This window comes from Diplodia corticola (genome assembly GCF_001883845.1).
Source record: "Diplodia corticola strain CBS 112549 chromosome Unknown scaffold29, whole genome shotgun sequence".
NCBI classification, from domain to species: domain Eukaryota; kingdom Fungi; phylum Ascomycota; class Dothideomycetes; order Botryosphaeriales; family Botryosphaeriaceae; genus Diplodia; species Diplodia corticola.
In genome coordinates, this window is record NW_017971508.1 from 13,264 (window position 1) to 39,120 (window position 25,857).

At 56.9% G+C, this 25,857-nt stretch overlaps 7 protein-coding genes across 7 annotated transcripts; 3 read left to right on the top strand and 4 right to left on the bottom strand.

The window, feature by feature from the left end:
• Nucleotides 1-2,976: 2,976 nt before the first annotated feature.
• Nucleotides 2,977-4,657, bottom strand: BKCO1_290004 (uncharacterized protein; the record flags this gene model as incomplete). The annotated part of the gene is made up of 3 exons (XM_020273798.1): nucleotides 2,977-3,040; nucleotides 3,128-3,361; nucleotides 3,438-4,657. The coding sequence occupies 3 exons, from the start codon at nucleotides 4,655-4,657 to the stop codon at nucleotides 2,977-2,979; spliced, it is 1,518 nt and encodes a 505-aa protein (XP_020129800.1).
• Nucleotides 4,658-5,573: 916 nt separating this feature from the next.
• On the bottom strand, nucleotides 5,574-6,567 carry BKCO1_290005 (cytochrome c1 heme lyase; the record flags this gene model as incomplete). Its single annotated transcript, XM_020273809.1, has 2 exons — nucleotides 5,574-5,850; nucleotides 5,933-6,567. 2 exons carry the CDS (start codon nucleotides 6,565-6,567, stop codon nucleotides 5,574-5,576), a joined length of 912 nt encoding a protein of 303 aa, XP_020129799.1.
• Nucleotides 6,568-7,788: 1,221 nt separating this feature from the next.
• On the bottom strand, nucleotides 7,789-10,392 carry BKCO1_290006 (proteophosphoglycan ppg4; the record flags this gene model as incomplete). The annotated part of the gene is made up of 3 exons (XM_020273820.1): nucleotides 7,789-8,030; nucleotides 8,090-10,087; nucleotides 10,143-10,392. The coding sequence occupies 3 exons, from the start codon at nucleotides 10,390-10,392 to the stop codon at nucleotides 7,789-7,791; spliced, it is 2,490 nt and encodes an 829-aa protein (XP_020129802.1).
• A 1,175-nt stretch (nucleotides 10,393-11,567) lies between these two features.
• On the top strand, nucleotides 11,568-12,732 carry BKCO1_290007 (delta-aminolevulinic acid dehydratase; the record flags this gene model as incomplete). Its single annotated transcript, XM_020273831.1, has 2 exons — nucleotides 11,568-11,768; nucleotides 11,824-12,732. The coding sequence occupies 2 exons, from the start codon at nucleotides 11,568-11,570 to the stop codon at nucleotides 12,730-12,732; spliced, it is 1,110 nt and encodes a 369-aa protein (XP_020129801.1).
• Nucleotides 12,733-17,050: 4,318 nt separating this feature from the next.
• BKCO1_290008 (ribosomal protein mitochondrial) lies at nucleotides 17,051-17,509 on the bottom strand (the record flags this gene model as incomplete). Its single annotated transcript, XM_020273841.1, has 2 exons — nucleotides 17,051-17,334; nucleotides 17,431-17,509. 2 exons carry the CDS (start codon nucleotides 17,507-17,509, stop codon nucleotides 17,051-17,053), a joined length of 363 nt encoding a protein of 120 aa, XP_020129804.1.
• Nucleotides 17,510-18,272: 763 nt separating this feature from the next.
• Nucleotides 18,273-19,113, top strand: BKCO1_290009 (rna polymerase ii mediator complex subunit srb5; the record flags this gene model as incomplete). Its single annotated transcript, XM_020273852.1, has 2 exons — nucleotides 18,273-18,727; nucleotides 18,780-19,113. 2 exons carry the CDS (start codon nucleotides 18,273-18,275, stop codon nucleotides 19,111-19,113), a joined length of 789 nt encoding a protein of 262 aa, XP_020129803.1.
• A 707-nt stretch (nucleotides 19,114-19,820) lies between these two features.
• Nucleotides 19,821-22,466, top strand: BKCO1_2900010 (polynucleotide kinase 3 phosphatase; the record flags this gene model as incomplete). The annotated part of the gene is made up of 10 exons (XM_020273755.1): nucleotides 19,821-19,917; nucleotides 19,977-20,146; nucleotides 20,236-20,348; nucleotides 20,464-20,790; nucleotides 20,863-20,999; nucleotides 21,098-21,237; nucleotides 21,404-21,464; nucleotides 21,572-21,714; nucleotides 22,074-22,193; nucleotides 22,416-22,466. The coding sequence occupies 10 exons, from the start codon at nucleotides 19,821-19,823 to the stop codon at nucleotides 22,464-22,466; spliced, it is 1,359 nt and encodes a 452-aa protein (XP_020129853.1).
• Nucleotides 22,467-25,857: the final 3,391 nt, after the last annotated feature.

The window sequence follows — 25,857 nt, forward strand, 5'->3', positions numbered from 1 at the left end:
GTCGCGGGCAGCTGGTTTCGAATCGGGGTCTGGTGGAGGGCAGTGGCGCAACGTCTCGACTGGGGCGCCGACCGACCGGGACGGGTGGTTAAGCTTATTGCCGGGCGCGCGGAGAGACGGCGGGGAAGCAATGGGCGCACGCCTGGGTTCTGCGGATTCGGCGGGCGAGAGCCGGGATGGCGGGCCCGTTGGGGGAGGGAGAGGTAGGGTTGGGAGTGCGTGTGTGTGTGTGTGTCGCAGAGGTGGCAGAGTCGGCAGGTCAAAGAAAGATGAAGACCCTGTCGGCAGACCGCTCATCCCCCATAATCCGTACGTCGGCAGGCACTCGTACCAGGCAGCTGGGCCGCGGCCGGGGGGTGCTCTGGCCGTGTGGCTTGCGGTATAGAGTTTTTTCATGCCTGGGAGCTTGGCGCGCTTCGTCGGCCGCAACAAGCAATGTCTGACGTGTGCGGAGCCCAGCCGCTCGCATCACACAGCCGTCTGGGGGAGGCGCCCGGCAGTAGGTAGTCCAGCGGCCCAGCAGCCCAGCAGCGCGGCGGCCCAGCAGCGCAGCTCTGCTACCTAGTAGGCCCGGAGCTGCCTCGGGCGGCACACGCCATGACGATAGACTGCCGTTTCGTTTTGTCCCCGCCAGCCAAGCGGGATCGACGCCAGCAGCGGATCCGCTGGCCGCCTCAAAATGACAAAAGAAGGATTTTTTCGTCAGCAGCACGCAGCACGCAGCGAGCAGCTGGCTTGCGTCGGCAGGAGCCATTTCCGTCGCGCGCCGGCCAGCAACAAAGCTACCACGACGTGACGAGGGACACATCATCGGCCTGATGCGGCAATCTTGAGACACGGGCTCTGCCAGCTGCCCGCGTGCCCGTGTGCGCGCGCCGAGTCAGCCAGGGCGATGGCGCGGTTGTTGTTCGGCTCGGCTGCAGCTCTGCAATCATGGCAGCGTGTGCGTGACCTGGCGGAGGCGGGCACGGCGGGTTTAGGATGCAATGCCCAGACGTCGGATGCAGGCGTGGTTGGGTGGTGGGTGGCACACTAGCGGAGCCTCGCCTCGCCGCGCAGAGTCGGCCGGCCGGCCTCACTAGGTACGACTCGCGCCAAGAAACGGGAATAGCTGTCGACTGCCGGAGCCGTGGAGCCACGAGCGATCCTGATGCCAATGCTGCTTGTTGCGCGCACGGACGGAGCTTTCCTGCGCTGTGGCGCAAGCGCCTGCACGCCTGCACGCCTGCACCCTGTCTTCAGGCCAGTGCGCCGCCTGCCGGGCCTCGAGCCTCGAGCTCGCGCCACGTGCGGCTTGTGCTGCGCTTGTGCTGCCTGAGGCCGCCGCCGCAGCAGGGCACCCAAGCTTTCAAGCTTTCAAGCTTTCGCCCAAACCGCCGCACTGCACCTTAAACAGACCTGCACGCCATCTCACCACCTCGCCAGCCGCCCTGCTGCCCCTACCCCGCCCGGCACCTGCATCCCTCTGCGCGCCCTGCCGCCCTGCCGCCCGATGCCGGCACCGCCGTCGCCGCGAGGGATGGAGGATTGCAATAATCCCACAATCTGAGATACGCGTCTTCCCACCGTGACACGACTGCGCTATTAATCGAGCGCGGCTACCCCGTCTCCGTCACGCCTTCCCATTGGCTCCGCTTGCCGCCAAACCTCGGGCCCGGTCCGAGTTGCATCACCAGTCGCATGAAGGACCGGGGGGCAGGCGCAGGCGGGAGAAGTCGTCAGCCAAAACAACCTCGAAAGTGGAGAGAGAGAACGCGCGAGCTCGCCATCAAAAAGACTCGTCAACAATAATTGCAGAAAGGCAGCCCCGGCCTTCGGTCACCGCCACCGGCAACGTGTACACGTCCTCTCACCGACTCCTTTGCCATCTTTTCGCAATCCGGGGCTTGGCCGCCGGACATGTCAATCAAACGGTCAACGGGTCCCCCATGCCCACTTTCGCGCCACACCGCTCGACTATCTTTCGTCATGCCAGATCTCAATCGTGAAGAGGCGATTGCATGCCTAGAAAAAGGAGCGCATCGTCCGTCTGCGGGTCCGAGAGCGGTGACTCTGCTCTTGTCTCCCCCGCTCGCGGCGCGCTCCGAGCAGAACAGACGAATTGTAGACGTAGGTACGCGAGCCTGTCCTGCGGCAAACCGAGCGCGCGACTTGGCCCCCGCAGAAAGCGGTGCGGTGCGGTGCGGTGCGGTGCGGTGCGGTGCTGCCCGACCGACAATCTGCCATGATGCTTCCTTTGATCGCTTCCTGCTTGCTTGCCTTTAATTCCTTTCCATGTGTGAGAATGATGAAGCAGGACGCCAAAAACCGTCGATGATGTGTGGAGACGTACGCCGCCCGCCCTGCCCGCCCATTCTTGCCCCTGCTCTCTTCTCCCTCGTTGGTTGGCTGCGCTTTTTTTTATTTTTGGGGACGAGTACCGATGCGCGCGACCGGTCAAAGCCGCAGCCCAGCATTTCCACCGCATTCTTCATGCGTGTGGCGAGACCGGCCAACAAAACCAACGCGTGACTATCTCGCAAGCAGTAGTATCGTCCGCCTGCCGCCGCTCTCCGCTCTCCGCTCGCTCGCCCTCTGTTGAAGGAAGCACGCAATGCATATGCAATGCAATGCAACGCAACGTTATGTGCGCCAGATATTGTCCGTAAGGTGGGGTTTATTTGTGGCAGAAAATGTGATGGGGCCAAAACGTCCGCTGCAGTCAACGTCTGGGGGTCGACATACCTTCTTCAACTGCCCGCGTATATCAGAGGTAGATGCACAGAGTCAGTAGACGGCAAAACACGTTGGCAATTCAGATTTTGCATTTCGCTTCGAGCTTAGCTAGTCGTCGCCAACCTGTGATAAGAAGAAGACCATCCAGAATGCTCAAGTTTCCATCCCAGATGCCCGAAGACCGCCGCAGAGTGATCCACGTCCCCACCCAAAAGAAATCAAATCAAATGAAAAAGTGATGGGGAGAGCAAACCGAGCGGCCTATTCAAGAGCCTCCAATGAGTTGAGCAACTCGACAGCGGCCGAGTAACCCTTCTGGGTGAGTCTGCAATGAGGGTCAGCATGAGCCGCGTTCACCACCAAGAACAAAAGACATGGATGAGAGAGCGAGAGCGAGAGAGAAAAGACTCACGTCTTGTCCGACCCGTCAGACTCATAGCCCCGCTCAAACAGAAAGCTCGGCATCTCCTCCGCACACTCGTCATCAAACAAAGTGTTGAAGTCATCGCCATCATCATCATCGCCGTCGCCGACCCGCCGGCGACGCACGTCCCAATCGGAGTCGGAGTCAGGCGGGAAAGTGGCCGGGTCCCGGTACTGGAAGGGCGAGCCGAGGGTGCGGGGGATGGTGATGCTGCTAGTAGTGCTAAACAAAGCTTCATGGTTATCAAGACTTCCGCACGGATCGAGAGGGGAGAGGGAGAGAGAAAGAGGACGCCTACACATCGTCTTCGTCCTTGACGGTGATGTCGTAGCCCTTGGCCGGGGGCTTGCTCTCCTTCGTGGCGGCGGCGCGCTGCACGGCAGCCCTGGTCATCGTGCGACCGCGGCGCGCGGGCATCGACGTCGTCGTCGTCGTCGTCGTCCGGGCGCTCCTGGGACTGCTTCCGGCGGTGGCGGCGGCAGAGGCGGGGCTCGTCTGCTTGGCGGCGGCGCCCTTCTTCTTGTTGTTGGGCTTCGTCTTCTTCTTGGGGGAGGCGGCGTGGCCGTTGCCGGGGACGTATTCGTCGTCGCTGAAGCGCTCCTTCATGGGGCGCTTGGGGGTGGTGCGTTTCTTCTGGCTGCCGCCAGTGCCTGCGCCAGACGTCGCGGTCGCCGTGGCGATGTTGCCGAGCTGTTTCTTGACGACGGGGGCCCTGCTAGAGGAGGCCAGCGCGTGGAGGCTGTTGTTCAGGTCTGCGTCATTGTCGTCGGGGACGGCGCCGTTGCGGTCGGTCTTCTTGGTCCTGGCGGGCTTGCGGCGGACGCCGCCGACCTTGGCGGCGGGGGCGGCGGTCTTCTTGACGACCTTGGGCGGGACGGGTCTGTTGCGGAGATAGTCGAGCTCGTTGTAGACCTTGCCGCGGATGACCTCGTAGTCGACGCCGGGGATGGGCAGGTTGAGTTGCTGCTTGTAGCGCTTGTTCTTGGCTAGGTTCTTCGGGAAGAGCTTGACTCCCTCACAGATGCAGTAGATGTGGTCGTCGCGGTCCCACGGCCGGTCGCCCTGCTTGGGAGGCTTCCTGGTGCGCTCGATCGTCTGCGCGTCGTAGACGTGGGGCGTGAGCACCGTGGTGCGACGCGGGCCGAGGCCTTTGACGGCACGCTCGAGCTCGGCGTTCTCGTTCATCAGGTCGACGTTCTTCTGGGAGATGTACTCGGTGCAGATCTCGAGCATGTGGAACGTGACCGGCTGCCAGTGGAGGCAGTAGAACTCCCAGTTGCGCTCGGCGAGTCGGTCCGGGCGCGGGAGGAACATGAACTCCATGATGTATTCGAGAGGGTTCTCCTTGAAGAGCTGGATCGGCGGGTGCGGCGTCTTCAGCTTCATGTTCTCATGGATGAAGGCCTGCTCGTCGGCGAAGTCGATCACACGGATGGCTCCAGCGCCGCTTTCCTCATACTTGTCGTCGTCGTACATGAACGGAACCTCCGTCATCGGAGAGACCAGGTACTTTTCCATGGCCACGTCGTGGTAGCTCCAGTGAAGGAGCGGGGCGTGGGGATGAGGGTGGAGGGTGAAGAGGAAAAGTCGAAAGGCGGCGAGAGGCAGAAATTTATGCACTCTCTGTTGCCTTAGCACTAGTAAGGCAGCTGCAACTAATGAGGAAAGAGCGACCGGTGCTGTAGTCAGTCCGCTCTAGCCTTTGGCGCAAGTTACAATGGTGACATGCCTGGCGTCGGGTGCCTCATCACTTGTCAACTGGACGTGACTAGCAACCCTGAAAAACAGACAAAGCCGCCCGCTCGTATCACCTTACTTGAAATATCCCTCACAGCTCAGACTTGTCGAACCCAGGTGAACAGTCGAGAAGACAGACGCAATTGGAGAGGTAGGCCCAGATTGAGAATTCCGAGCATCAAACAAAAGATCGAGAGGATTCCATATGCTATTATTCCAACTATTTCTTTCGGGATGCTGAGATACCGACTGGAACATATAATATAAGATCGTTGGAAATGGCGCAAACTTCGAAAATTGGTCAGTAAAGGTCGTAGTATCAGGTAGGGATGACCGAGCTGGGCACACCTACTCGGACGAGAACTTCACCTCCGGTGCATCGGGGAAGCAATGCTTGTTCGTCCCCTGCTTGTAGTCATGCAATAAGCTATACCCATGTGTAAGGAGTTAAACTAAGCTTTCCAGCTTATCGCTTCGACTCGCTTCTATGTCAACCGATATAACCATTTTCCCCCAGGAATACTTGCACATCTTGCGCGCAGAATTAGAATGTGAATGAGAGGGGTATCCGTCTCTCCTTTTTCCGTCGATAATAATACATCCGACACTGCACAATTGAAGCCGCCTAAACTCCATCCCAATGCATCGTAAACATGTTCATACACTCAGCCCAACCCTCCGCTCCGCACCGCCCGACCTAAAAGCCCCAAAACCGCGACACCCTCGTCTTGACGCCCTCCCAGCTGTTCAGCTTCGGCCTGACGTCCAAGTAAAAGTTCAAGCTCTTCCCCTCCTTCCCCTCGTTCCTGCCCGAGTAAAAGTCAATGACGTACTCGACCGTCGTCCCGCAACGATCGATGACCCAATCGTGCCTGTCAAACGGCGTCTGGTATCCGAGGAACGAATTGAACCGCGCGCGGGGCGTCAACTTCTGGGAGTTGCCCGAGAAAGCCACGAGCTTAGGGCCGCCGCAACTGCACACACGTCAGCAAAAAACAAAAAGACAGAGAAAAAAATAAGGAGAAATAGAGCGAGACAAAAGTAGCAGCAACTCACCTCCCGCCCCCCCTCCCCTCCTCCCACGCCTTGATCTCCTTCCACGCCCGCTCGTTCACCGCGTTGTGGATCGGCACGATGCTCCGCATGTCCTCGACCCGCGGGTCGAACCTCTTGCGCCGCATCGCGTTGAAGAACATCTCCTCGCTCGGGTAGATCCAGTTCCCCGACGCGCCGTCCCTGCCCGTCTCGCCTTCATTGTTCGCCGGCACCTGGCCCGCCGGCGCCTGCCCCGCCGCAACTTGAGCGCGCTCCCCCGGAATAGCCCGCGGGATCGTCGACACCTCGCGGTCCTGTCGGAGGCCGAGATAGCCGAGGAGCGTGGAGCCGGCGGTTGTTGTTGTTTTGGACTGCGGCAGCGACGGCGGGAGCGATTGGTCGAGCTTGGACGAGTCGCAGCCGTCGGCTGCTGCGGCTGCGGCTGCGGCTGCGGGTTTGCGAAGGGCGGCGGTGGGAGCGGCCGAGGAGGGCGGACCTGGAGGAGGAGGATGAGGCACGGGCAGCGGCGGGGCGGCCTGGCCGGCGGCGGCGGCCTTTTGGGCCTGCTCCATCCACGCGGCGCGGGCGTGGTGGTCGACGGGGCAGGCGGTCGTCGTCGGCGGCTCTCCTCCTCCGTCGTTGGCGGCGGCGGTCATGGCTGTGAGTGTGTGGTGGGCGGATGGGGGTTTCGATGTGCGCGCGGAGGTTTCGCTTGGTGAGAAGGAGACGACCTGTGCGATTGGTGTGCCCGCCCGGCGGCGATGATGATGAGGATGATGGCGATTGAGGGGGATGGGAAAACAAAAAAAAGTTCGGTCGGCGATGATGCGATTAAAGTTCGGGGCCGCCAAGTGTTTGGTACCTAGGTCATGGCCCGCGGACGGACCCTTGTCTCCCGGTTGTCCGCGCACAGACGGGTTTGCTCCGTAAAGAATGGATTTGATTGGAGGATGTGGATTGTGGTCTCGGTGAGCGCAGAAAGAATTGAACCCACCTGCATCTATCTCACATGGATAATGGAGTCCTATCTGGATGCCTTCGTATCTTCTTGATACTCGCATCTATGTCGGCATACTTGCTTTAGCTGTCCACAAGAAGGACTGTCGTAGGTCGCTTTCTTTCGTAAGCCATTGTGGCAAGACAACCAATTTGCATTGGCTATCTTGGAGTTTTTTGCGTTTCTATAAGGAAGTCTAGGAATCTCCCCTGTGATACATGCAGTGAGGCCGGTTGGTCACCCTCCCCAGCCTGTAATATAAAAGGAAAGAAAACAAAAAGCAGACCCGCTGTCCATTAAACGCCATTTATCCCCGTGTCCCATGATCGTTTCCATGCCATGTTTGCCATTTTGAAGAATTTTGGTTGCTCCGTCTTGAATTCCCCGGGATGAAAGAAAAGCAAAAAGGAAAAAAGGAAAAGAAGAAGAAAAAACCGCCGGTCGTTAACTGATCGTTTGGAATCGTGCGGCATAAGGAAAAGAAGAAAGTCATTTTATACATCGTGCATACCACGCCATAGCGAGGTTCGGATTGGGTGACAACCGAGCACAGGCGCTCGGAAAACAAGTAAAAAAAAAGTGAAGCCGAGCCATAGAAGAGTGTGCTGAGAACCGTAGAGTGAAACCGAATGAAACAGGACGGTGGTGAAGGATGATCTCTCCGGGCATCAAGTGATGCAACGAGGTACCCGTGAGTTGAATCCAGGGATGGCCCTTGGATTCACCATTGGAGCTAGCCTTCAACCGCCACGTATGAGTCTTTGAGCAACTCCACCGATGTGGCCAGTAGCGAGCCGATATGGAAATTCAGCAATCGAGAAAGCTTCCAGACGAACATAAGATTCGCGTCGAATTCATCGGTCCTGGATGCTAGGTGCGCTCAGAACGCAACTGGATTTGGGATCTCCTCGTCGGATTGCTGGATTCCATCCTCGTCGAGCTTGTAGAGCGTGTTGTGGATCACCTGCACCTTACGATGAGGATGCTGGCCGGCACTACTGTGATCATCATCATCAGTAGCAACATCGTCACTGGACGAACTGTCGTCGCTCACCGAAAGCGGAGCCGGGGAGACAGAGGAGTCCACGTGGTTGCCAACGTTGCTCAAAGAGAACACGCTACCTAAAGTTGCAGTTAGTCTGTCTTTGACACAGGTTCAGGTAACTAGCCGCTTGGCTCACCTCCACTGCCTCCTCCGAGGCCATTCGTGGCGGGGTGGTTCGAGCCTTCACTGGCAACGCATTCGGCCTTGTCCTCTGGAATCGCGGCCATGCGAGCAGGACCAGCGACAGAGGGAGCCTCAGCGAACTCCATGACGTTGGTGTGCGAGCGCAGAGGATTCATGCGGTGAATGCCATTGTGTCCCGAGACCTCGATACCCTCAGGCATAGAAGTCTCCTTGGCGAAAGCAGGAAGTTCCTCGTTGGAACGGCTTCCGTGAACTTCCGGTGAGCTCTTGGATGCAGGAGCTGGGACGTCATGGTCAACGGTACGAGGGCTTTGAAGCAAATCCATACTTGAGATGGTGATGGCAGGTCCCGAGTTGATTGGAGGCAGTTCGCGCATCGTCATGCGTCCACCAGAGGGAGTCCTCATGGCTGAAGGGACCTCGTCGGAGCGCTCGGGACGCAGAGCAAGAGGCGAAGTCAGAACAGCTGCCGACCGGGATGCGCGCAAATTGCTCTGAGGAGCAGTTACACGAAGATCTACAGCTGTCTGAACTGTCGTGTTGCTGCGCTTGTGGCGACGTACCCTGAGTGTGTCCTTCATGCGTTCAAAGATCGAAGGCTTCTCAGAACGGCTCTGTTCCTGTTCCTGCTGCTGTTGCTGGGTATCGCCAGCATTCTCAAGACCACTATCCTTGTCGCTACTCGTAGACGGGAACTGGTCGTTCAGAGCGAGCCTGCTCAAGCGATGAGCCGAGGCTACCCATCCGCGAAGACCGATGCTCGCTGGAGGACGTGTGGGGAGAGCGGTCATCGGAGGGGAGCTGCGGCCCAAGCTCTGCTTGCCAACACTGGAGTTGTTCTTCCGTTCGGCTTCAGAGAGCCTCATAGTGTCATAAACGGGGCTGGCTGAGGGGGTGTCGCGCATGCTCCAGTTGTCGTTGGTTGTCGTCACCACTTGAGATTTAGGCTGGTCCTCAATGTCTTCAGGAAGCTGGGGTTTCGTATTGACGAGATCAGGAGCGCCCCAGGTGCGGGTATCTTCACCTGCGTTTGGGCGGCGAGGCGGAGTTGACATGGCTCTGGGTCCCTGGCGTGCGTCAAAGGGAGCGCCAATTGACATCTTCTCGGCCGGCTTCGGCGGGGTCGTCGCGGCTTTGAACGGCAAAGAACGCTTCAAGTTGGTTGTCTTCTCGCCGAGGATTCCGCTGAATTTGTTCAAGAGACTGGTGGAGCTGGTGTTGCGCGGTTCCAGCTGGTCAGGATCTCCAGGGTTCGGACTCCTTTCCACGGTAGAGGCGGTGGGACTGTCCATTTTCTGAGCTTGCCTGGCTGCGCGTCTATTTCTGAAGCTGAACTTTTGGCGCGGCGCAACAGGAGAAGTGTCAGTGAAAGCGTCGGTGAGGGTGGCGTCAGTCAGGTCGGACGCAGGGTGCTGAAGCGATGAAGTGTTTGTTGTAAGGGTGTCGGAGTGATCAGATAATGATTGCTGATCAGTGGGGTTCCCAGCGGAGCTGTTGGTAGCGAAAGGCCTTGAAGATCGGTAGTGGTCGGTCGGAAGTTCGTCAATGCCGCTCACTCGTTGAGAAGCGCGTTGACAGGTCACCGGACTCAGTTCGGGTGAGGATGGCGTGGACCAGAGGTGGCTTAAAGCTGCGGGGGCGCGACGAGACAGAGGCGTGCCTGCGGGCTCAAAAGAGGACGACAGGCGATGGATGATGGCTCCGTCAGCACAGGCGGAAGTTGAACGAGCGTGTCGCGCTGTCGAGCGCGGCGCGGATGCAGAAGTGAGCTCGGGCGCGCGGCCAAGGTGAGTCGACAACGGCTGAAGTGAACGGCGGGCACGATGCTGCGTCGCAGGCGGCTCTCGTGAAGACAGGCGCGATTCTGGATGGCGGGGCAGATCAGGGTTGGCCAGGGGTCGCGAGAGATCGGCAGGCCGCGGATCGTCGGAGGGTGTAGAGGAAACGAAGGTGGGTTGCGGAGGCGGGCGTTTCTGCAGCTTCGAGTGGCCTGGATTGCTGTGAGCGAGGCTGGGCCGTCATGTTCTCTGGATGCTGGCACGCACTGTGAGCCTCATGCTCGTCGCGGAAGACACTGAACGGCAGCGTGCCGCGCCCCCGCTTCCCGTAGGTGGCCATGCTCTTGACTGACGCGGACCGAGAGAAGGACGAGGCAAAGACGGGGGCGAGGTGCAGATGCAGGGCGGGCAGGACGCGGTCGAGCGGCTTGACTTTGGGACTGGGGTCGCGCGTGGGAGCGGCGCCCACGCGGGGCAGGCGCGGATGCCATCGAGAATGGTAGTTGTTCTGGCCCATGGCTCCTCCTCCAGCTGCGCTCAGCCCTGCGGCGGCGGCGCGGGAGGGGCCTGTGTTCCGTCTTATACAGCCCCATCGCGGTGGGCTCACGGGGGCGCTCCTACCAATGGCTACGTGTCGGTCGCTCCACTTTGCCGCTCCTGTCTGGAGCGCCTCACCGCCGAATGCCCGCGAATCCCCCGCGTCCCTCAGGCTTCCCGCAACAAAAATAGACCACATGGAAACATCTGCCACATCCGCCACAGGATGCCCATCGCAGCAGTGCCTGCCGACGCCGGCAGTCTGGAGCCGCTGCGAGCATTTGGGAGCGGGCGCAACCCGGCGGGCGCAGGCCGGCGACGGGGAATGGAGCAGAGCTGGCGGCAAGACACCCGGGGCTCCCTCCAGCGGGAGAGCAGCGCCGTGGTGTTGAGGAGTGCAGTCGGAGAGTAGCGCTCGGGGCAATTACTCCGCGCGCGCTGTGATTGGCGGGCTGGCTGCAGCGTCTTCTCAGCACAGCGGCACGGCGGGCAGCTGAAGCCACTATGCTGACGTAAATGCAGATTCAGACGACCCTTCCTCATGAGTAGTCGGAGAAAGCATCCGGGTGCAGATGCAAGCATGGAAAGTGTACAAGTGCAGTTCACATATAGGATTCCGCTACCTATATAGGTGGGTTAATTTCCTTCGTCGCCTACTGCGTCATGTAGCGTTTTGCGACGTCACGGTTTCCTTGCGCAAGCGTGCAGACAGAAACGTAGGTGGTAACGACTCTTCCTCAGGAGTAGTCGAAGACAGTATCGGGTGCAGATGCGAGTACTATTAGTTCTAGACAAATGCATCCAAATATAGGGTGTCGCTGTCCACGGTTTGCTTAGGGGCGCAGGCAGTTCGGTCGGCGATTACACCACAGCCCGCTCTAGGTAGCTCTCGGCCGGCCCGGCTGTGTCGTCCACTCAGCGGTGCGCCATTCCGGACACCGCTTTCACGGCCTGCGCGCTGATTCGCACTCTGCCCCGTCCTCGGTCCTTCCGTTTCCATTGTCGGCCGCAGCGCCACCCTGCGTTCAGACCCTTCTCGTCTCGACCCGCCCTTCCCGAGCCTCCTCTATAATTTAACCCGACACCCGACTCAACCTCCACCTACTACCCCTCCGCTGCTTCTTCTCTCCATTCCACCCCTTTATACAGCTCGCCATGTCTTTCTCCTCGCTCGTCTCCGATCTGACCTACCGCGACAACGGCGACGATCGCCGCTCGCAGGTTTCGCGCGCCCGCTCCTACGCCAGCACCGCTGCCACCAGCGTCAGCATCTCCGGCGACATCAAGAGCCAGCTCCATGGCGGCTATTGCCACCCTCTTGCGCGCTCATGGCAGGCCGAGCGCCAGTTGACCAAGGTGCGCTCGCCGCCCATCTCTCGCTGTCTGCCAGCAATTCCTAACCGCGCCGCAGTCAATGCTCATCTACCCGCTCTTCGTCTCCGACCAGCCCGACGAGGAAGTCCTGATCCCCTCGCTCCCCAACCAGTATCGCCGTGGAATCAACCGCCTCGTACCCTTCCTCACTCCTCTCGTTCGCAACGGCCTGCAGTCCGTCATTCTCTTCGGCGTTCCCATGGCCCCCGGCGCCAAAGACGCTCTCGGAACCGCCGCCGACGATCCCGACGGTCCCGTTATCCAGTCCATTCGCCTGCTCCGCAAGGCCTTCCCGAACCTATTCATTACCGCCGACGTCTGCCTCTGCGAGTACACATCACACGGACACTGCGGTATTCTGCGCGATGACGGCAGCCTGAACAATGCGCTCTCGGTGGACCGAATTAGCGATGTCGCCATGGCCTATGCCGACGCTGGCGCACACTGTGTCGCTCCCTCAGACATGAACGATGGCCGTATCCGCGCCATCAAACTCAAGCTGATCGAGGCCGGTATCGCGCACCAGGTTGTCCTCATGTCCTACTCCGCCAAGTTCTCCGGTTGCCTGTACGGTCCGTTCCGCGACGCTGCCGGATCCGTCCCTTCTTTTGGCGATAGGCGGTGTTACCAGCTTCCTCCTGGCGGCCGTGGCCTTGCACGACGTGCCATTGTCCGCGACATCAACGAGGGCGCTGACATCATCATGGTCAAGCCCGCTTCGCAGTATCTGGACATCATCTCCGACGCCAAGGAAATCGGCAAGGACCTTCCTGTTGCCGCATACCAGGTCTCTGGCGAGTATGCAATGATCCACGCAGGCGCGAAGGCGGGCGTTTTCGACCTGAAGACCATGGCCTTCGAGGCTACACAAGGCATTCTTCGCGCCGGCGCGACCATCGTTGTCAGCTACTTCACTCCGGAGTTCCTGGACTGGCTCAGCAACTAAGTTCTCTCATCATATTCTTGCACAGATTCATCTCGGATATCCCCCTAAGGCTCCCTCACAACATTCTCGGCGACTGTTAGACGCTTCTTTAGGTGTTAAATGGGTATGCGGCGTTTTGGGAAAGTAATTGGTCTTTGGGATTCCCACTTGTAGCATTTCTGGTTGTTTTCTAAACTGTGGATGGATCAAAAATAAGGTTCCAGGATGAATTGGAGCTGTCCGGACGTGACTACTGTCTTGATATAGCGAATGATATCCACATTGAAACTTCATCTATTTCCCCGCTGTCTAAGTCGTCAAAGTGTCCAGCTGAGCTAGTTAAGACCGTAGTCGAGGGCAGTGCCCACAACCGTCGCCATGAACAGCTTGTTTAACCAATACGTCTCGGCACGTGCATCATCGTTAGGCCTTCAATCGTGGACCTTCTTCACTCCGACCAGCGAGCTGTACAGCATAATGAACGGGTTTTCTGATGCTCTTCAACTTCGAATTGTGGGGTGGAGCATCATTTTCATGAAATGTTCAGCGTTTTTGGAGGATTTTCATGAGGGTCGGATACTATAATGTTGCCTTGTTGGGGGCACAAAGAGCGGCAGACACAGTATGCCATTTTTGGTGTTCGGCTCTAAAGTCACCGCTCGAAAGGCCAGGGACTAATGTCCGATACCATGCGCAGAGCCACGGTGGTGTTGAGGGTCAGAACATCCGCTACAAGCGGTGCACCTATTAAGGACAGCTCACGAAGACTATGCACGAGGCTAAACAGAGAAAGGTTTACAGGTCGTGCGTGGCCGGTTGTGCACCTGAGCATGTATTGATCGTCCTAGGGACTGGCACATATCTCTCAATTTTAAAAGCTCACCACCAGGGCTCGCGATTGATCTGATTGACAAGCGCAATCGGGGTCCGAGGGTCCGATTGCAATCCAGGAGGGGTCTTCAGGTTAATCAATCAATCCAAGCGCAAGCGGCCTGCTTGCAATCGGACATTTAAGCCCGCCTGCAAGCCGATTGATTGATAGATTGACCATCCGCTTGCGCTTGCTGCGAGCCCTGCTCACCACTCAGTACATCTGCTTTCCGCGATGGCGAGTAAAGCACTAAAACGCCAGCTACTCGCTTCTTTTTCGTTATGTGCGTCATGTTGCAGAGGACTGACACCTGAGATGTGTTTGCCGCACCTTCAAAAAAGATCCTCCTACGTTAAATGGTCACAGGAATTCTCATTACCCCTGCGAGGTGATGCTGTTTGCTTGTATAATCCAGAGAGTATGGGCGCACTTAGCTCATCTTGTCGTCCATCTTTCAAGGCGCTTGGTTCTCCCTGTAAACAACTCAATAACGGAAACGACCAAAATATAAGTCAGTGCCAATTCCCATCCCGGTAATCACAGTTTCATGAGAGAGCGTACCGAGTTCACGGATATCTGGCCTAAAGACACCTTCGGGAGAGCCTTGACATCTTGTACGTTAGCCACTAAGGGTACGACATGAGCATGGCGGTATCCTTGTAACTGCATTGATGCTGTGACAGCCGATGTCAAGGTTGCCGGCCAGAGCTTCGAAGGCTGGTACTGATCAGGTCAGGTTTGGAAAGGTCTGATATTGTGCTCAGATACCTTTTTACTCTATGAATAAGGCGTCTTAAAGTGAAAGGTTGATATTCAAGTGCCTTTTCAACGTAGAACCTAATCTACGATTTTATTCTCGGCGGTCTTGCATGGACAAGTAATAAAAGTAAAGTGTAGATAAGTCGTACCTTCTTCCATCTAGCTAGGTGTTACTTAGATTCGATGTTTCTAGAGGATGACTCCATGTACTACTCCTAAATTTTAGTAAAGGGTACTCGTTGTTAGTTAGATATATATACGAATGCAACTTCTAAGGCAAGACCACCACATTTTGTAGTCTTAGCGCACCTACACTTATAAAGTATACAGGCTTACATATCCTACATTTACCATAACAGCCTCCTCCTCTACATAGCGGGAGACGTTATTTTTGAGCGAGGAAAGAAATCCAATAGTAATAAGATGTATACTTACCGCCGACAACCAGCTTTCTTCTTTGGGAGAGGTGTCTCAGTAGAGATATTTGCAAAGAAAATGGGCCTGATTTAATTGCATGATGCTGCAGCCAATATAAATCGAGTAGAGCTTCGGGTCCCGGCGTACGCGCAAATTCTTGCTAGTAAAAGTCAAACTTGCATATCCGCCACTTCTGAATGAGTATTTAGAATAGAATCCTAAAACGAGTATGCAAAAATAAATCTGCCGACATCTACTTGGAACGCTTCGACCTTTCCCAGACTTGGAAGAGATGTCCAATTTTGTCTTTACATAGTGTTGAGCACTGCTTGTTTTCTACATGCAGCTTCATGGAAAACCACCGAACATGTTCACGGGGGGAAGGGGTGTGAAGAAATCCAGTGTCAACCTCATGCAGTTCGAGGACTGCGGACAGTTGGTTCCTGACCTCTTTGGCAAAATTCGTGATCTCCGTACCGTTTTTCCTCCTGGCTTCGAGATTTACCTTTATCGTTCTCCAGTAGGACTGCTGGTCGGTGTGGCTAGGTCGCGGCTCGGAGGAGCTATAGTGGCGTCAAATTCAATGCCACACTGGCCTGTAAAGTCAAATAGAATGTCTCTCCCATATCGTGTCGGACTATGGTCCTTCGCTTTCTCTTCGTGTTGAGTTTCTTTCGCAAGGATGCTCAAATAGCGGTTTGCTTGGACATGTACAGCGTAAGTATGTACAACAAAAGGAATCTCTACCTTCACCTTCGCCCGCCTGTGCTGGTCATTCCCCAAGTGTTTCGGTACACAAGTGGGCAGCAGCCGTACGATATTTAATTTCGCCTACTAATACATTGAGATGACGACGCCGGCATCAGCGGCAGTGAGAAACGGCATCTTCGGCAGCAATCTTGCGATATGCTTCCCGTCTGTTGTGATGAGCGTGATTGACGGGGCAATGCAGTCAGTCTGTTGGAGGAAGTTGAAGGGCGCGACGAGGTGCGGAAATAATTTCCAAATTCTCTTTTCCTTGCAACCACAGGGACCCAAAGCTCAGTCGGTTCCCAAAGCGGTACGTTTCCTCCCTGCGAGCTGCTCCAATGGGGAAGCTCGCTCCCCTACCGTCCTTCGGGCCATGTCATCGGGAAACAGAACGCGACACTCGCACCACCTAAACCAACCAACCAGCCCGCGGCTTGCACCGGTGATCCCTGCGAGGTAATGAAATACGTATTTCCCCACGGGGTGATCGGACACAAATAGCGTCACGACGACGCATCGTGTCGCGCAATCAACAAGGATTCGATGTCGGAAAACAAATCCACAATCCGTTTCCGATTTTTAACATCCCACGCTAGCTAGCTAGCTAAACGGTTGAACGGAAGAACGGTAGGTGTAGTTGGGGCTGTGCTTGTTGGTTACGCCCGTTGGTTGGCAACCGCATTACTACTGTTCCTCCGACCGTGTGTGTTGCTCTTAATCCCGTCCGAACAACGTAATCACGTTCTCGACGCTCGTACCGCTTACTCCATCCGGATTCGCGTCTTCTGGAAACCATAGTTTGCCGGTCAACACGGGCGTCTGTGAGAGCGGACTACTTTACTTATCTGCTACCTACTCTAAATCCACTAAGCATCCTTCCTACTCGATAGACCCAAAGGTTAGCGCATACGCGAAACGAGTGATAACGAGCAGTCATGACCACATGATCCGGTTGTCCGCTGGCGGGTAGACGGGTGTTCAAGGATCTCTCGAATGCTATTTTGTGCACTGACCTCCGTGTTCCCCTCATTTCGTGGGCATGGGCCACCGGCCCTGCAGAACCGTGGCGTCTCTGGCCGACTCGCTCGCAAGCTGTGCTGAAGACGGAGCATCTCCCCATCAGAATGGCTGCTCGTGCGAAAGACGAAAGACGCAATTGGGTACAAGTAGTTCGAGGGGTATGAAATGACGTGATATTTGATGGCAACCGTAAACTACCTGCGGGGCTAACATCCAACGAAGGACTGGGTATCTGGCGACTCTAGCCTTTGTGTCCTCCGACCAATGCCAATCTCTATCCCTTCCATCCACCCGGCTTCCATTCCTCCAGGTCTCCCACGCGCGAATCAGCGCACGCCGCGATGCCTTTCGGCGACCTCCTCCCCACGGCAGTAGCGCCCCGCTTTGATGCTCATCTAAAACCCACGTCGAACCATGTGTTTTCATAACACTATTGGGTCATAGCCGTCGCCATAATGCATGTCTTCGAATTTGTTTTGGCTTTTGATTGTTTTTTGTGTTTGGGTGTGGTGTGCTTGTCGTTCACGCGACGAGGCTGGCACCGCCGGACTCGATGGCCTCGATCTCGGCCGCGCTCCAGCTCAGGCGGCCGAAGCGGGGAGGGAGCTCGCTGCGGTCAAAGTACTCGCCCTTGCCCGGGTTGACGGAGCCGAGGGCAGAGCCAGGCTGGCTGCCAATGGAGCCGCTGGAGAAGGTGCGCTTGTTGAGGGGGCCGTGCTGCTGAGCCTTCTGGCGGTAGCTGGCAAAGGACTCAGGCAGGGATTGCGAGGGAGCGGCCGGGTGAGCCCGGGGAGTGTGGTCGATGTCTGTTGGCATGTGGGGTCAGTTACTGGTCATGCCGCGAAAATCGCATAGCTCTCTTCCGAAGAGCATGTGAAAGCGCAGGCGAGTGGAAAACTTACTGGCCGGGGGGTTGTGCTTGCCGAGGAAGCGAATCATCGGCTGGCGCTGAGCAAGGCGGCGGGCGGTGACGGAGAACATTTTGGCGGGAGGACGAGTTGTGCAGTTGCTCGGGAAGGCAGTGGTGTGGGAGAGACAGCAAAAGTAAGGTCGGAGGAGTGCGCGAGAGCTTGATAAAGTATCGGAGCGGAACGGCTAAAGTCGGCCGGAGCTAGCAGTTGCGGGTGCAGGTGGGTCCGTGAGAGAGCTTGGAGGCGTTCGGCGCTGGCGCTGCTGATCGCAGGATGAAGAGCTGGCGGAGGAGGCCGGGTCGAGGGAGGTGGATGGAGAAGAGATTCAAGGCGGGCAAGCGCAGGTTCAAATGTTGCTCGAGGCAGGCGCGTCACCGCGGAGTGGGCTGCGGTTTTCGGAGTGCGGAAACGAAGACGCGAGCGCGGCAACGGTCTCGGAAACGCACCAGACGCAGGATAGGCTGCCGTCTGAGGTAAGGTAAGCGAGGCCGGCGGCCGGAGACAACAAAAAGGTGGACTGACAATTGTTCGAGCGGAGTCCGGCGCAGCGGGCGGAGGTACGAGCGGGCCCGGGGATCGTGCCCTTGCGGGCGGATGTCGCCATCGCAGTCGCATGCCGTGTTTGGTGCGCGCCTGGACTGCGTTTCTAAGCAGGCGCGGCGCTGTTGGCCATTGTTGCCCTCGATTTTTTGTGTCATCCGGGGCGTTATCTCGCGCGGTCGGACCACTCTCCCCACACCATCGCGACTCGCGCCTGCCCACTGGCGTCAACCGCGCCCGCCCGATCGCCGCATGCCTGCCACGCCACAGCAGAACCAGCGTCCTACCCCGCCATGCCGCACGAATTGCTCCTGTTCGCCCAGCTGCCCAATTCCCGCCTCGAGCAGCTGCTCAACATCGTCGCCGGAATCGCCGGCGCCCAGCCGCAGCGCGTCATTGAGCGCCATGTGGTATACCGACCCCAGCGCGACCCGGTGCAGCGCCAGTACGCCGTTGGCGCCAGCCAGAATGTGCAGACCACCCAGCGCGCAACCTCGCGCGAGCAGCTGTCCAAGGACATGTTCTACTGGCAGACGGTGAAGGAGCTGGACGAGGCCGAGTTTGGCTCTGCGCACGCAGACAGTGCCCCAAAGGAGAAGGCGAATCCCGACGCCGAACGCAAGGGCTGGGCTATTCAGTTTCAGGACATCCCAGAGGCTGGCCAGAGACCCGTTACCACGCGATGGGTTCAGACAACAGACCTCGTCGCTGGCAATCCCCACACACACATGAAAGCAACCATGTACAAGTACGGAAATGCCCTCCACATTCCTGGTCCGAGCTGGGCTGACGTACCACAGCTACGTGTCTGAGTACATTGACGAAGGCTACCAGTTCGTTCACAAGAACGCGACCATCCTCCTGCACCGTATCCTCTGTTTTCCCAGTCCTGAGGCAGCGCGCGACTCCCCTCTCGAAAGCCTCCCTCCGTTCAAAGACCTTCAGCCGCTCGACAAGAGCAGCGCATATGTTGTGCAGGTGTCGATCAAGATCCAGGACAACTATAAGCCAGAGACGCGAGAGAAGGCCCAGGCGGAGCTCCTTGCGCTGAAAGGAACGTTGAAGGGCGTCATCGATCTGGAGCCGGCGGAAAGGCTCGCTCTGGATACTCGCGTCAAGCCTAGACCGGGTTGAGAGTGCGCAAGGCGAACGCCCGAAGCATTAGGAGAAAAGACGACCGTAGTGTGATGAGATTATTAGACTGTCTGAGGTGGAGCTCCACCCGGAGATGGGCATTGATGAAGTGCCAGCGTAATGTCCACCCGCCCTTCGCAGTGATAGGCGCCAGGGAAGAGTAAGCCGAGCTGGCTCTGTACCAGAGTCCTACCTTCCGGAGCGAAAGAGCGAAGCTATGGTAAAAGATGAGGTATTCTAGACCTTGCGGAGGACCAGCCCGGTGAAGCTATAGCTTGCATAGCATGAATGCTCGTGAAGAAATTAATGAAATGCCGAAGCGAAGTGCAGACCAACGGTTCACGTCATACTGTTTAGGGCTCTAGTGGAAATTTCAAGTGACATACGTCATCTTGGTGGGCGTAGTGGTGAGCTCCAGCTTCGTGGTGAAGCGAAGGCGCGAGCACACGGCTCTCGCGTCTCACCTCCGACAATTCACCGCAAGACTCATAGGTAGCCTCTCCAGACAGGACAGGCGTGGATCTCGCCACTGTGGGATGAACGCAGCGAGATTCTCGCCCGCACTGCATGTCCAGCGATTAGGCAACACGGTGCACGTGCTACCGCGATTCCGCGTTCGCGCTTGTCACGTCGGCCTTCCAACACCACGACGCACCTCTAGACCCACATTCCACCACACATCTCGAGCCGCTCACCCCATCGCTAACATGAGTGATCAGGCGCCTCCTCTCAAGCGGGTGCGCACGGAAGACGGGCCCGTCTCTCCTCCCGCGGTGAAACGGAGGCAGCCGTCCGCCACCACAAGTACGTCCCGATTTAGAACGGCTGGGGTCAAGGGTGATGGACTGACACGAGCAACGCAGACAAGGCCGTGGCGGACTTCTTCAAGCCATCTTCGCAGAAGCCGAAGCCTGCGGAAAAGATATCGTGGGCCGTCGTCAAGGACAGCCTCCTGGTCGGGAAGCACCAAGCCGCCGACGCAATCCCAGCCACTGAGGCGGCCCAGCCTCGCAAGATTGCTATTTTTGACTTTGTATGTACGCACGCCAACACGTTTCAGCCATGGATTTGTGGATTGCTTGGAGGTGAGCGCCAGGCTGACCCTTGCTCTCCTCACTGCAGGACTCGACCCTCATCAAGACCGCTTCCGGCAACAAGTTTGCCCGCAATCCCGCAGACTGGCAGTGGTGGCATGCAAGTGTGCCCACTACACTGCGGAGGCTGTACGACCAAGGGTACGTATGCGCGCCATTGTCTCAGCTGACGAACGCTCCATATGTTTTCATTTACCCCTCTCTTTGTGCCACCACCAGCTGAAGCTAACGTACTTTGATCATTGCGAATATGCAGCTACCTTATCGCCATCGTGAGCAACCAGAGCGGCATTTCTCTGAAAAGCAACGGCTCCAAGGCTCCCAAGGCCGATCTGAAGAGGCTGTCCGACTTCAAGGCCAAAGCAACCACCATCTTGGCCCAGCTGGACCTGTCCATAAGCATCTATGCAGCCACCGCCAAGGATGAATTCCGCAAGCCCCGCCCCGGCATGTGGCGCCAGCTGCTGCATGACAATGGCCTGGAAAGTGCGCCTGGGGCCGTCGATCTGGAGCAATCTCTGTTCGTTGGAGATGCAGCCGGCCGATCTGGCGGCACTACCAAGGACTTCTCCTGTTCCGACAGGTCTGTACGCCTCGAGAAACGGCCTTGCATTTGCTGCTGCAGACAATCCACTAACCTGAGTGGTGGCAATAGAAACTTCGCAGCCAACGTAGGGATTCCATTCCACACGCCAGAGGAGTATTTCCTGGGCGAAGAGCCGAAGCCCTTCGTTCGAGACTTCGACCCGGCCGAGGTTCTGAACGACGTGGCTGGAGCCGCAACTGATGCCGGTAAGCTCTCCACTGTTACTTGTTGCTTTTTTTTTCCCCCCCGGCCCACCGGTACGCAGTGGAGCAGAGAAGCAGGTCTCACCAAAGTGCGCATCTAGTGCCGCTCCTCTTTACCAAGAAGAACCCCGTCGACATCGTGATCCTTTGCGGCAGCCCAGGCGCGGGCAAGTCGACGTTTTACTGGAAGCATCTGAAACCCCTTGGCTACGAGCGAATCAACCAGGATATCCTGAAAACGGTACGAGCTGTTGTGTTCCCTTACGCCCGTCTTCCACCACGTATGCCGCATATAAGCTTGATGGGGGCCGCCGCACGTTCTGTACAACCTAATTCTGCAGAGAGCGGATAACTGCAAGATGCAAGCGCGGCACACATGTACCTCTGACTGACAGCTTTGCATTCAGCGTGACAAGTGTCTGAAAGCCGCAGCCGAGAACCTTGAGAAGGGGGTGCCCGTGGCCATAGGTGAGTGAGACTGTTCTCGCCGAGAAAGTGAGCAGCATCGGGGAAGACGGCAACGAATGCAGACGCAAAGGAGAACGCAGACTAACCTTTGGCGCTCAACCGGTCAGACAACACGAATGCAGACCCAGACACACGTGCCCACTGGGTCAGACTGGCAGAGAAGCACAATGTGCCGATCAGATGCGTTTTGTTCACAGCAACGGCGAAGCTGTGCGAGCACAACGATGCCGTCAGGGCGATGAGTGGGGAAGTAAGTTCGGGCCATCCATTCTCACTCCTCCATTCCCTGTTACCAGGGCAGCCAGTCCATCCTACTTTCCTTCTGTTGTCAGACCATCCCGTGAGGCGTCTCTTGTACTACAATCTGCTTTCCTGCATAGCCGTTGCAGCTGGCTGGTACAAACCCGGTTCCCCGTCATTCCCGGGGGCCATGATCCACGGTATCAGACACCCAGGATCTCAGCGCCTCGCGGCGGCTGTGCACATGACACCAACGCCCTGCCGTTCCAGCCAAGTCTCAATCCTACTTGCCACCGACCTTGCCCACCAATGGCTCTGTGTCATGAAGGCGATTCCGAATACGGCAAAAGCTGACAAGTATTCGCGCAGACGATGAATCCCGAGTCCCGTGCCCTGCTGCCAAAGATCGCTTTCACCTCATTCGCATCTCGTTATCGCGTGCCCCAGCTCAAAGAGGGGCTTCAAGACATTACGAAGGTCGACTTCATGGTAAGCGTATTCTGTGTTGTACACGCTATTTCCGGCATTTGCCTTCTGTTTTGATTCGTATGCTTGCTCCCGCATACACGACCTTTCTTCGGTTCGCCACAATCAAGCCATTATAGTTCTCCGCGAAATATTTACCACATCGATTTCTCCTTCAAGATAGGGCGCACCAAGCATCAAGTATCACAGCCGGTGTATTCAGCTAACATTCTTCCACAACAACAGTTCGAAGGCAACGAAGAGGACCGCAAGGTCTGGGGCGAATACTGGATTTGAGTCAAAAACTGCGCCACCACGACTCTTTGGCCATCACCAGACCACTATACGTTTCTTTAATATAGCATCGGCAAGATCGTGGTCGGGGGCCCGGAGCGGCTGACCCAGGAACCTGGAATCGCGACGGCCGATCCCCATCGGAGTCCCCTCCCCCCCTGCGATGGGGCGCGTTTTGAAACTGACGATCAAGGCCTCCTGCTTTTCTATGTACCGTATACATACCCTGCGCCTTTTGAGGTTGCCCTGCTTGGGTTCAAGCGGTCGCGCGTGTTACAGCGTGCTTTTCCCTGATCCTTTTCCCTAGAACAGGGGAGGAGGGCGATGATCATATTGGTGGATTGGCTGGGGGGTTAGTAGTGGTTCGAGACCTACCCACTTTGCACTTCACATCCTACACCATCGGTGCGCGATGGTGCAATCGAGAGTAGGGCAAGGACAAACGAAAAGATTGCTCCTTCCCTTAGCATGTCTTCGGCGTATAGGAATAGAGAAAGAAAAAAAACGACAGGCACACGAGCAACATCATCTTACAGAGAGCGAGTGAGGGTTCAATCAACTCTGGTTGGTCAGTCGGGAGAGTGTTCATTTATTGGTTCATCTATTGGAAAAGCACGTGAAAGGGCTTTTCCTTCTGCCCCGACAAAGAGGAAGGTCTGCCGAATCAAATGAGCAGCACCGCCCACAACGACCAGGTTCTCGCTTGGCGGAAGAAGGCAGCAGGATGGCGTGGTGGGTCCCAATAGCTCCTCCTCACTCTACTCTTTCGAGAAAGGAAAAATCAGAAGCCTCTTCTGGCAAGCGTCTACCTATGTATGTACTGACCGGTCCCTCTTTTTTTTTTTTTTTTACTTTCTCTCTCTCTCTCTCTCTCCATCTATTTTTGGCATGCCGCCTGCCTATCCTTTTCGTTGTTGTTTGTTGTTCCCTTTTTTTTTTTCTTTTTCCCGCCTCCTTCCTTTCCATTGGTCGGTTTTTGGGGATGGTGGAGTGGTGGGCCTCGTTTTGCCCTGGACGGGACGGGAGGAGCGGATGCAACCGGGTCGGGTTTCCCTCGCTCCTCTCTCCCCCTTGCGAGGGTGGGAGGACAGGGAGTGGTTATTATTGTGTCGGGGATTTAGCAGCTATGTATCATCGCGAGCTCGGAGGAGTACTGCTCTCGTTCTCTGAATTTTCTTTAATTTCCTTTCCCCTCTTTGCTGAGGCCGAGTCCCCGACGTGTGGAGCTGCGACAGCATCGCGAGCATGCTTTGCTCATTATTATTAATGGCCAAGCCGGCTGCTTTTCAGCGTTGTTGGTTGGTTGGTTGTTGCTTTTTCTCGTTTCTCCTCCTCCCCCCCCCCCTCCCCTCTTCCTTTTGTCTCGTGATATTTACATAACGCTTTTTCGTCGTCTGCTCGGGCTCATACGTTTGCCGACGAAAACCAGAAGCTGAGAGGACTTCTTCAGGGTGACCCGAGTACGTGTGTATGTGTATGCATGTACGGCAGTGGAGTCTACATACATGAGTGCCCAATCAAATTGTGTTTTTCTTGCTGATTGTTTGCATTACATATGTATGCGCGGACGATTGTTAAGACTGGGGGCGGTTAGGTGCTTTCTGATTCTGCCTGGAGATGTGCATGTTGATGAGATGCAGAGGCGGAGCTGACTTGCCGCATAAGAGAGGGGGGCGAGATGGAATTAAATTGCTGAGCAGATGCCGGGGTTGGGGGGGGGGGGGGGGGAATGACTGAATGGGGCCTTCTCCACTGTGGAAGCTGTCGTGAAGAAAAAGGGAAACAGTACGGCGGATTGGAACGGTCTAGGTCTCGGTCATGGTTTTCTTTTGCGGTGCTCTGCAGATGATGCCATTTGGCCCACCTGCTCATGGCGTGCGTATCCTATGGACACTTGCTTCTGCCTTGTTGTATATTTGATCATTGGAATTTGACCTTAGGATTGTGACGCTCACTTTAAATTCGGGAGACATGAAATGGCTAGACAAAAAAAAACAATAAAGTATATGCGTCGAGCGATAGGCACCATAGACAATCGTCCTCTTGCTCTTTCCTCTCGTGTAGGGCTAGACAGGCAGCAGCGTACGAGACACGCGAGTAAGGTTTGGCAGACTGTGCGCGCGAGTCGTCTGTCCCTCGGCCTTTCGCATGTGTGGGGAAATGATTATCAAATGCCCTTTCTTCCGAGGGACGAACGACTCGAAAGAACAGTGAGTGTTCGCCCATTGGTCGATCAGATCTGCGGAAATATTGGCATCTCCGGCTGTCTTTCACGTGTTTCTTCGTGGTTGCTCCTCTCGTGGTTCTCGGCCGGCGGAAGAGTGGAGAGGGGCATGAAACCCAGAGCGGCGGGAGGCCGGCATGCTCCGAATGATCCCCATGAACAAGGGCCGCGCGCATGAATGCCAGCGCCTGAAGCGGTACGTATATGCATTGTCATGACGCATAGATCAACAAGGCACGGCCTTCGGACGAATAATTAGTGTTGAGTCGGCCAACGCTTCCGCCTTGAGTTCCACATCGGGGCAATTGATAAAAAGGATTCAGAGTAAACAGCCAATGGCCTACTACTGCATCTACGCGGAGCAGGGTTCTCGCTACCGATCGGCAGAGAGGAAGAAAACACGTAGGGAAATTTCTTTAGCCCTGCGTTTTCCATTGCGTGGTTCGTGGTAGGCTACGGAGCGGCGGAGCACAGCTGGTCTACCGTCCAGGCTTCGACGTCGCCGTTGCTGCTGCATCCGCGTGCGCTGCCGGCGCCATCCCACGCAGGTTCCGCTCGCGCGCCACGGTACCAGCGCGGCTACGGCTCCCCAATCCAGTTTTCCCATCACGCGCGCGGCTGCCCTTCCGCTCGTCGGCAGCGTTTCCGCTCGTCGGTCGCATTTCCGCCAGAACGAAAGATGGGGGAGGCGAGTAAGGGGAAGGAGAAGGCGGGGCTTGGCGGCCGAGTCTCGAGCCGCGCCGCCGGCATAAGGCGATGAAGAAAAGAAGCAATGTGAAAGAGGGGATGATACGAGGGCGTGAGATGCACCTGTCCTGCTTCGCGGTACTAAGGCCAGGAAACGCCCTTATTCAACGACTTTCTCCAATGGCAACCGGTGCCTTGGCTTCGGGATTGGTTATGCATGTGCGCGGCGAAAAAAGGAAGAAAAGCCACAGTGCCATCCGTTTGCCCCAATAGGCAGTCCCGTGATGCGAGGCGTTGATGCGCCGCCTTTCCTTCATCTTTCCGCGTCTCGCTTCCCGACGCACGTCGGTCGCCCGTCGTTTGTTGTCGCGGGATGCCGTCTGCCCACCGTGCTGGAGGATTGCAGAAATGCAACGCGCAGCGCAGTTTGCGCGCGGCTGCAAGGTTGCTCGGCCGGCCGTTTGATGATGACGGCATGACGGG